Below are 11,340 nucleotides of genomic sequence, written 5' to 3'. Positions count from 1 at the left end.
TACATGAAATAACTTTATTAACTGTCCTCTAATGACACCTGCCACATAATAACTTTGTTGTTGCCTGAAAATCCAGTATTTAGCAGCGTGAGCAACACCACAATCATTATTAAATTGACCTTTGTTGAGGTAGGGTTGGTAGAGAAGCAATTTATGTTGGTGACAAAAATTGCCATTCAGCACATCTGAATGATCAATCTGTAGATACTACAACTCTATTGGCTGACTGTGTGTCTGTAAAGTAAGTTTTGATAACTGCATTAGACAGGACTGCCTCACTACTATGTACGAAAGAGGTTTAAGCGGTTTTTGAACTATGGTTCTGTTTTGAAATTGCACATGCTTTGCATATTTTTAGAATGAACACACTATACTCCCCATGTAAGATGAATTCAAATGGCTGAAACTGAATAAAAATTATTTTAAAATACGGAGATTTGTTTGTTCTACCACCCATCACAGTAATTTACATGTAAAACTCTGTATTCATACAACTGAGCCAATTTAAAGATTAAATGAACACAAGTAGCTGAAGTAACAATGCCATGTCACAGACAATTATGAGTGGAAAATCCACAAGAACCGTAAGTGAGGTATTATTTGGCAAAAACTAAACTAGAGTGTGAGAAAGAAATGCAGTACTTGCAGATTTATATTTCCCAAAACTAGTTCTTGCATTCTCATTAGCATTTCTATTTCCCTCAAGGTATTAGTTTGCAAGAAAAGAGAAGCCAATCAAATAAACATTTTATGAAGTACGTTATTACTTTCTTCCTTCAAGTCTATGGCTTCCATCACAGTAAACATCTGTTGTACAAAAATTTCAAACTTAAAGCACGTAAATAATACATTCTAAGTGGGGAAGAGGAAGGAATTCTGACAAACACAATGAGGAATTAATTATCCTCTTGTGTGCATAATGTTAAGCAGAATGAACACACAATTATTGCATATCCCTCTTTTTTTTTAATTAAAGCTTTATAAAAGTTTAGAAACAAGAAACGAATATAAACTTCACTCACAGTCTTCATCTCTTTCCACAGAAAAACACAACATACTCCAATCCTTGTAAAATAAACTCTTGTGGTTTCAACATCTATTTTTTTTTAACTGTAAACAAGATAAAAACAAATATTTACAAGTTAGTAATGATAAGTTACACAGCAGCACAAAAAATATATTGCTCTCACCAAAGCAGTAAACTATTACATATCATTATACTGAGAGAATAAATCCTCATCGTTTTATTTCTGAAAACATTACAAGGAAAAATTCTGCTCCATTTTCAGTAATCATTCATGACCTGGATCAAAAACTTTGTGAATTACACTCTGTAATTATGTTACAAATATAAATTCCCAGCATTCTTTTATGGAACACATCTGTATTTACAATTCCTGTACACTCAGCAAGTTTGTGAAACATATTCAACTGTTTTTGGCACAAGTACCTCTTTTAAACTCAAAATTCTCCCTTCATACGAAGAGAGCTATCCAGTATTTATTGTTACTAAAGTGTGTGTGTGTGTGTGTTAACCATCAGAATGTTTCTGAAATCTTAGCTTTTTAAACAAAAAAGAGAACAACTTCCGTGTTTAGTAAGTCGATACATAACAAACTGCCATTTGTACTTCTCCCGATTGTGCGAAATGTCGCACCGCAGTAACTTGCAGACAGAATTGCGATAGATACATTTTGAGCAGTTCAGCTTTTACAGATCTGTAACACTGACACAAAAGCAGTTCAGACAGGTTCAAATAATATCAGACTGGCAGCAGTATCGGCATACCACGAGGGGACACCGAGTCCTCAGATGCTGTCGTAGAGATTGGCTGGCCGCACTCGGCAGCCGTTGAGAGTGAACGTGACACCGTCCTGCAACAGACGTGACAGGTCTGGATAAGTTAACCGTAGAGCTCAGTTTTACCTGCTCTGCACTTACCAGTGTCTCTCATTGCATCGACCTAACTAAACTTTACAAAGGGAGGGCCATCTGTGCGTTTGTTCACAGTAGTAACTTATAAGATGCAGGCAGCCAATAGGAGGATAGAATGTGGAAGCCAATGAACAACTGTTACCAAGATACACCTTTATGCCACTAACATAAGAATTAATCACATTTTGTGGCCAGCCTTTCCTTCATATTCTGCTGAAAAATATATTTAAAAAATGCTGTGACTTACCAAACGGGAAAGCGCTGGTAGACACACAATAAATAAAAAACAAACACACACACACAGACACACACAAATATCAAGCTTTTGCAACCCACGATTGCTTCATTAGGAAAGAGGGAAGGAGTGGGAAAGACGAAACGCTGTGGGTTTTAAGGGAGAGGGTAAGGAGTCATCCAACCCTCGGAGCGGAAAGAATTACCTTATGGGGAAAAAAGGACAGGTATACCCTCGCGCACACACACACATATCCATGCGCACATATACAGACACAGGCAAACATATGTAAAGGCAAAGAGGTTGGGCAGAGATGTCAGTCGAGGCGGAAGTACAGGGGCAAAGATGTTGTCCAATGAAACGTGATGTACGAGGGGCGGCAACTTGAAATTAGCGGAGGTTGAGGCCTGGTGGGTAACGGGAAGAGAGGATATATTGAAGGGCAAGTTCCCATCTCCGGAGTTCTGATAGGTTGGTGTCAGTGGGAAGCATCCAGATAACGCGGACGGTGTAACACTGTGCCAAGATGTGCTGGCCGTGCACCGAGGCATGTTTATCCACAGGGTGATCCTCATTACCAACAAACACTGTCTGCCTGTGTCCGTCATGCGAATGGATAGTTTGTTGCTGGTCATTCCCACATAGAAAGCTTCACGGTGTAGGCAGGACAGTCGGTAAATCACGTAGGCGCTTTCAAACGTGCCTCTGCCTTTGACTGTGTACACCTTCTGAGTTACAGGACTGGAGTAGGAGGTGGTGGGAGGGTGAACGGGACAGGTTTTACACTGGGGGCGGTTACAAGGGTAGGAGCCAGAGGGTAGGGAAGGTGGTTTGGGGATTTCATAGGGATGAACCGAGACGTTACGAGGGTTAGGTGGACGGCGGAAAGACACTCTTGGTGGAGTGGGGAGGATTTCGTGAAGGATGGATCTCATTTCAGGGCAGGATTTGAGGAAGTCGTATCCCTGCTGGAGAGCCACATTCAGAGTCTGATCCAGTCCCGGAAAGTATCTTGTCACAAGTGGGGCACTTTTGGGATTCTTCTGTGGGAGGTTCTGGGTTTGAGGGGATGAGGAAGTGGCTCCAGTTATTTGCTTCTGTACCAGGTCAGGAGGGCAGTTGCATCATGCGAAAGCTGTTTTCAGGTTATTGGTGTAATGGTTCAGGGATTCAGGACTGGAGCAGATTCGTTTACCACAAAGACCTAGGCTGTAGGGAAGGGACCGTCTGATATGGAATGTGTGGCAGCTGACATAATGGAGGTACTGTTGCTTGTTGGTGGGTTTGATGTGGACGGATGTGTGAAGCTGGCCATTGGACAGAAGGAGGTCAACGTCGAGGAAAGTGGCATGGGATCTGGAGTAGGACCAGGTGAATCTGACGCAACCAAAGGAGTTGAGGTTGGAGAGGAAATTCTGGAGTTCTTCTTCACTGTGAGTCCAGATCATGAAGATGTCATCAATAGATCTGTACCAAACTTTGGGTTGGTAGGCCTGAGTAACCAAGAAGGCTTCCTCTAAGCAACCCGTAAATAGGTTGACGTACGAGGGGGCCATCCTGGTACCCATGGCTGTTCCCTTTAATTGTTGGCATATCTGGCCTTCGAAAGTGAAGAAGTTGTGAGTTAGGATGAAGCTGGCTAAGAGGTTTTAGGTAGGGTGGCAGGTGATTGGCATGAAAGGAAGTGCTCCATCGCAGTGAGGCCCTGGACGTGTGGGATATTTGTGTATAAGGAAGTGGCATCAATGGTTACAAGGATGGTTTCCAGGGACAACAGATTCAGTAAGGATTCCAGGCGTTCGAGAAAGTGGTTGGTGTCTTTGATGAAGGATGGGAGACTGCATGTAATAGGTTGAAGGTGTTGATCTACATAGGCAGAGATACATTCTGTGGGGGCTTGGTAACCAGCTACAATGGGGCGGCCGGGATGTTTGGTTTCGTGAATTTTAGGAAGTGGGAAGAAGGTAGGGGTGCAGGGTGTTGGTGGGGTCAGGAGGTTGATGGAGTCAGGTGAAAGGTTTTGTAGAGGGCCTAAGGTTCTGAGGATTCCTTGAAGCTCCGCCTGGACATCAGGAATGGGATTACCTTGGCAAACTTTGTATGTAGTGTTGTCTGAAAGCCGACGCAGTCCCTCAGCCCCATACTCCCGATGATCAAGTACCACAGTCATGAAACCCTTGTCAGCCAGAACAATGACGATGGATCGGTCAGCCTTCAGATCACGGATAGCCTGGGCTTCAGCAGTGGTGATGTTGGGAGTAGGATTAAGGTTTTTCAAGAAAGACTGAGAGGCAAGGCTGGAAGTGAGAAATTCCTGGAAGGTTTGGAGAGGGTGATTTTGAGGAAGAGGAGGTGGGTCCTGCTGTGATGGAGGACGGAACTGTTCCAGGCAGGGTTCAATTTGGATAGTGTCTTGGGGAGTTGGATCGTTAGGAGTAGGATTAGGATTATTTTTCTTCATGGCAAAGTGATATTTCCAGCAGAGACTACGAGTGTAGGACAGTAAATCTTTGATGAGGGCTGTTTGGTTGAATCTGGGAGTAGGGCTGAAGGTGAGGCCTTTGGATAGGACAGAGGTTTTGGACTGGTAGAGAGTTTTGGAGGAAAGTTAGCTACTGAATTGGGGTGTTGTGGTTACAGATTGTGTTGACTAGAATTTTGAGGTTTTGGAGGGAGTGGAGCTGGAAATGGGAGATTGAGTAGATGGAAGAGACTGGGTCTGTGTGCAATGAGAGGAGGTTGAGGTTTGTTGGAAAGGTTGTGCAGGGTGAGTGAGTTGTCTCTCCGGAGGTGGGAAACCAGGAGATTGGATAGTTTTTTGAGGTGGAGGGTGGCATGCTGTTCTAATTTGCGGTTGGCCTGTAGGAGGATGCTCTGAACAGCCGGTGTGGATGTGGGAGAGGGAAGATTGAAGACTCTGATTAGGGATAGGAGTTGACAGGTGTGTTCATTGGCTGAGTTGATGTGTAGGTGAAGGATTAGGTGTGTGAGGGCAATGGATTGTTCGGTTTGGAACTGGTATAGGGACTGATGGAAAGAAGTGTTACAGCCAGAGATGGGAACTTTAAGTGTGAGGCCTTTGGGGGTGATGCCAAATGTCAGACAAGCCTGAGTAAATAAAATATGCGAGTGTAATCTGGCTAGGGTGAAGGCATGTTTGTGGAGGGAATGTAAATAAAACTTAATGGGGTCGTTGTGGGGGTGTTTTGAGGGTGACATGTTATTAGAAGGTGGAAAGTGTAACATGAGGCTAAAGTGAAAATAAAAATATATTGGGAGAGATAGAAGTGAACTAGAAAGTAACTAGAGTTCTGGTGTGAAAAAAGTCGAAAAAGTATTGGTTTAACCTGAGCTATGTTGATCCCGTGGTGAACTTAGGTTGGTAAACAACGATGTGTACAAAGGTTCGGTAGTTGTGTTGCCTCCAAAACACTTTAAGGGTGGAGAAATTCGGGAAAATTTCGAAAAAACTGCGTGTAAATGTATTAAAAGGACTGGTTATGTGGTGGCAGATTATGAAAATGAGGCTAACAATCGTCTGATGAATCTTTTACCCCCGGAAACCATCCTTGTAACCATTGATGCCACTTCCCTATACACAAATATCCCACACGTCCAGGGCCTCACTGCGATGGAGCACTTCCTTTCACGCCAATCACCTGCCACTCTACCTAAAACCTCTTTCCTCATTACCTTAGCCAGCTTCATCCTAACTCACAACTTCTTCACTTTCGAAGTCCAGATATGCCAACAATTAAAGGGAACAGCCATGGGTACCAGGATGGCCCCCTCGTACGTCAACCTATTTACGGGTTGCTTAGAGGAAGCCTTCTTGGTTACTCAGGCCTACCAACCCAAAGTTTGGTACAGATCTATTGATGACATCTTCATGATCTGGACTCACAGTGAAGAAGAACTCCAGAATTTCCTCTCCAACCTCAACTCCTTTGGTTGCATCAGATTCACCTGGTCCTACTCCAGATCCCATGCCACTTTCCTCGACATTGACCTCCATCTGTCCAATGGCTAGTTTCACACATCCGTCCACATCAAACCCACCAACAAGCAACAGTACCTCCATTATGACAGCTGCCACACATTCCATATCAGACGGTCCCTTCCCTACAGTCTAGGTCTTTGTGGTAAACGAATCTGCTCCAGTCCTGAATCCCTGAACCATTACACCAATAACCTGAAAACAGCTTTCACATGACGCAACTACCCTCCCGACCTGGTACAGAAGCATATAACCGGAGCCACTTCTTCATCCCCTCAAACCCAGAACCTCCCACAGAAGAATCCCAAAAGTGCCCCACTTGTGACAGGATACTTCCCAGGACTGGATCAGACTCTGAATGTGGCTCTCCAGCAGGGATACGACTTCCTCAAATCCTGCCCTGAAATGAGATCCATCCTTCACGAAATCCTCCCCACTCCACCAAGAGTGTCTTTCCGCCGTCCACCTAACCCTCGTAACGTCTCGGTTCATCCCTATGAAATCCCCAAACCACTTTCCCTACCCTCTGGCTCCTACCCTTGTAACCGCCCCCAGTGTAAAACCTGTCCCGTGCACCCTCCCACCACCACCTACTCTAGTCCTGTAACTCAGAAGGTGTACACAATCAAAGGCAGAGCCACGTGTGAAAGCACCTACGTGATTTACCGATTGACCTGCCTACACCGTGAAGCTTTCTATGTGGGAATGACCAGCAACAAACAATCCACTCGCATGAACAGACACAGGCAGACAGTGTTTGTTGGTAATGAGGATCACCCTGTGGTTAGACATGCCTCGGTGCACGGCCAGCACATCTTGGCACAGTGTTACACCGTCCGCGTTATCTGGATGCTGCCCACTGACACCAACCTATCAGAACTCCGGAGATGGGAACTTGCCCTTCAATATATCCTCTCTTCCGTTACCCACCAGGCCTCAACCTCCGCTAATTTCAAGTTGCCGCCCCTCGTACATCACTTTTCATTGGACAACATCTTTGCCCCTGTACTTCCGCCTCGACTGACATCTCTGCCCAACCTCTTTGCCTTTACATATGTTTGCCTGTGTCTGTATAGGTGCGGATGGATATGTGTGTGTGTGTGTGTGTGTGTGTGTGTGTGTATACCTGTCCTTTTTTCCCCCTAAGGTAAGTCTTTCCAATCCAGGGATTGGAATGACTCCTTACCCTCTCCCTTAAAATCCACATCCTTTCGTCTTTCCCTTTCCTTCCCTCTTTCCTGATGAAGGAACCTTGGGTTGCGAAAGCTTGAAATTTGTTTGTGTGTGTGTTTGTGTTTTTTATTGTGTCTATCTACCAAAGCTTTCTCGTTTGGTAAGTCACAGCATCTTTATTTTTTATACATGTTTTCCCCGTGTCCTGCTCCACACCGTCAAATACCTGGGCGTAATGCTGGAGAGTGGAGAGCAATACGAGGTGGAATGAGCATGTGAGAACTGTGGTAGGAAACGCAAATTGTCAGCTTCGATTTATTGGGAGAATTTTAGGAATGAGTGGTACACCTGTAAAGGACACCACATATAGGACACTGGTATGACCTATTCTTGAGTACTGCTAGAGTGTTTGGGTTCTGTACGGTTGCATTGAAGGAAGACATCAAAGCAACTGAGAGGCAGGCTGCTAGATTTGTTACCGGTAGGTTCAAGAAACAAGTACGTGTTACGGAGGTGCTTCAGGAACTCAAATGGGAATCCCGACAGGGAAGGTGACTTTCTTTTCGAGAAACCCTATTGAGAAAATTTAGACAACCGGCGTTCGAAGCTAACTGCCGCCCAACGATTCTACTGCCACCGATGTATATGGCGCATAAGGGCCACGGAGATAAGATACGAGAAATTTGAGGCTCATACGGAGGCATACAGACATTCGTTTTACTCTTGCTCTATTTCAGAGTGGAAGAGGAGGGGAAATGACAAGTAGTGGTATGAGGTACCATCCACCACACACAGTACGGTGGCCTGCAGAGTATCGATGTAGATGTAATTATCCTGACGCACGAGTTCATAGCATTTTTCCATAAGTTTAATAAGCACGACAAATGCACATAACAGAGACTTTAGTCATCAATAATATATTCTCCTCCACCATTTACAATAGTCTGCCAATGCTGGGTTCACTTTTCAATTTCTCGACTAGAAATCACTCGGTTTTCAGGGAAGAACTCCTCGAGCCACGTTAGGAGCACATTTTCGCCTGGAAAAGAAGTTCCTGGAAGGCCGACGGAGGTTTCTCGGGTCTCCAGCCGGGTGGTAGCGTCGATATCTCACGATGTTTCGGGAAGTGTCATACTACCCATCTTCGCCAGAAGACCCGAGAAACCTTCATCAATAGTTTATGCCCGGAAAGCCTACAGTCACATATTCCTCGAAGGCTGTTCAACAGAGAATGGTAAAGAAGAAAATGTGAGGCCACGATATCACGTGAGTAAGGTAGGTGCAGAATGACTTCCCAACTCAACTCCTGCACAGCGTTTTTTGTACGTCTAGTAGAATGCGGACGAGCATTATTTGTGGTGTAGCATCTCTTCGTGCTGTCTTCCCGGTTGTTGTTCTCGGACTGTGTTTGCAAGATGTCTCAGCTCTCGATAATAAATGTCAGCAGTGACGGTTACACTTTGGGGATGCAATCCGCAGTACATCACACTATCAGTGTTCCACCAAATGTGTAACATTATCTTTTGTAGATTCACACAGGTCTTTGTTTGGCTCAACCATCCCTCTCTTTTCCTTACGTTAGCACGAAGGCACCATTTCTCGTCACCAGTAATCGCACAGGAAGGGAATGCTCGGTGTTGTTCACAAGAAACTGATGATGAGCAAGCAGAGATGCACATAAAGACGCCTGTTAATTTTTGTGATTTTGGCTCAGAGCGTGTGGTACCTGTGCACCTGATGTCTGAAACTTTCCCCACTGTGTGCAAATGTCGCACGATGGTGGAGTGATCGCAGTTCGTCACACTTGCAAGTTCTTGAGTACACTGACGTGGATAACTGTAGATTAATGCTTTTAGTACACTGAAATGGATTAATGATTTTTAAATGGTCTTCATCAAACCTCCGAGGTATTTCTAAATCTGGAGAGCCACTGGTGCCAAACGATCTCCTTAAAATGCGAAAATCAATTTCTTGCCGTGTCCAGTCCAATAGCATTATCCCCGTGCACAGTGCAAATGTCTCTAGCTGCCTTCACCACTGTCACCCCTGTACTAAACTCGAACACGAAGATATGTCACAAATATTTGAATTTTTACACTTGGCAGCACATTTTCTAGCATCCACAGCTCCAGTAGCTACCTCAAAATGACAATATGTAAACTCAGATAGCTACAAATAAAAGATGAGAATCGACAAACAATCCCGTAGCAACCGGAATACCAAGCTGCAAACAAAAATGCTATGAATTTATGCAGCAACCTAATAATATAAAGTATGAAACACTCAGAACAGGAGGAGGAAACAAAATAAAACTTATCAGGTCGAAAGGGAATGTGATGTTATTTCAATGACTACAAAATATAGTCAAATTTACAAACAACCACTTGGCAGTACCAACCCACTTACAAGTATAACTTTCATCCCATCTGGCAGAAATTCACACACCAATTTGGTCGGGAAGGGTGTCGTAAAACTGTCGTATCCTCTCGCAATGTAAGCTGGCTCACAACTCTCCTAAACGGTTCTCGACATCCCGGATACTCGCATCGGGGCGGAGCTGACGTCCGAGCCGGTGTCACACGTGTTCTACCGGAGACAGAACTCGGGATGTCGCCGGTCCCAGGAACAGTTCATTGTCAGGCAGACAGTTCATCAATAATAATTCACCTTACTGTGGTCTTTGTACATGTGTAGAGCCACTGATGGCAAAACGATATCCTCACGTGTGGACGAGAGTTTTCCCATCGACAAACGGTACCACGGTACTGTCGCACAGGATTTAACTTGCGAGGACACGAGACGTACCGTCGTGCTTACAGAGTTCCCTCGGTCACTACCACCCACGATACACGACGTGATACTGGCAGAAACACCTCTGTGCCTCTCCGAAACACTGGAAGAATGGGATCTCTCCCAATGTCACTGACATACTCACTGACTACAGTCATCCAGGGTAGCGCAGAATCGCCATTCGTCACCGATCGCAATGTCACGTCACTCGACATCAGTCCGTGTGTGCTTCCCAGTCACAGCACCACTTCGTACACCGTCATCATTGTAATGGTAGCCTACATGTGAGGCAATAATTCCCTAGTCTGGCTGCTGCTCATCTCAGACTAATGGTGTGGGGTGACACAGAATACTGCAGGGAGTCCATTACCTGTCCTCAGTTCACAATGCAGTGATCCTCAGTAGTGGTGTTCAGATACTATCGAAAGAAACCTTGCTGACAAGTACGCTCGCCTCCACATTCCCATCTAGTCCGATATCGAGCCACTGTCACATCTGAATGCACGATTCGACCAGCCAGCTGAACGGATATCCACAGTGAGGCCCCTTTCGAGCTTTGTCACATGCTGATAATGCTGTCTCACACAAGTACATGTTTCCTTCCCAGGAATCACTCACCATGTGATGCTATTTGTGCCCCTTTATACCCTACTGGACCTGGTAAAAACAACTAAACATGAAGAACACCAGTGCACCCTGGTGGCTGTTCTACCTGTCACAGACAACTGCAACTTTAATCTTTTACATATCTGATGATATTGTGTACATGCACAAGTTATACAGGCATCTGACCGTGTGTTCTGGGCGTTTCACTGTTTTTGTCAGGCAGTGTATATATACAGGGTGTTCCAAAACTTGGTAGGCAAAGCTTCTGAAATGGATTCCTCGTATAATGAGAAGAAAAAAAGTCCGGTACATGTGGGCTCAAAAGTGAATACCTTGAAGAGTTACAAGCACCTTTTCATCTTCGATACTGTGAAACATATGTCTTCTACTGTAAGCTCTTTGCTTTCCATATTCTGGGAGGCAGTGGTATGGACCAAAACAAGAAAAAAATTGTCAAGTAAACATGGCTCTAAAATGTATACCTTAAGAATTACAAGCAGTTGTTTATCTTCACTACTGTGGAACACTTATCTTCTACAGTGAACAAGTGCTCGTAGTTCTTAAGGTATTCATTTTACAGCACATGTTTACTAATAATTTTTTT

The 11,340-nt window shown here is 44.5% G+C and overlaps 1 protein-coding gene across 1 annotated transcript in view; it reads right to left on the bottom strand.

The window, feature by feature from the left end:
- Positions 1–943: 943 nt before the first annotated feature.
- Positions 944–11,340, bottom strand: part of LOC124720095 (cation-dependent mannose-6-phosphate receptor-like) — a 129,970-nt gene continuing 119,573 nt past the window's right edge. Inside the window, exon 6 of the mRNA XM_047245384.1 lies at positions 944–1,874. Within this exon, the coding sequence (XP_047101340.1) occupies positions 1,809–1,874 (66 nt within the window). The 3' untranslated portion in view covers positions 944–1,808. The remainder of the gene's footprint in view (positions 1,875–11,340) is intronic.

This window comes from Schistocerca piceifrons, chromosome 11 (assembly GCF_021461385.2).
Source record: "Schistocerca piceifrons isolate TAMUIC-IGC-003096 chromosome 11, iqSchPice1.1, whole genome shotgun sequence".
NCBI lineage: Eukaryota > Metazoa > Arthropoda > Insecta > Orthoptera > Acrididae > Schistocerca > Schistocerca piceifrons.
This window is presented reverse-complemented; position numbering and strand designations above follow the sequence as displayed.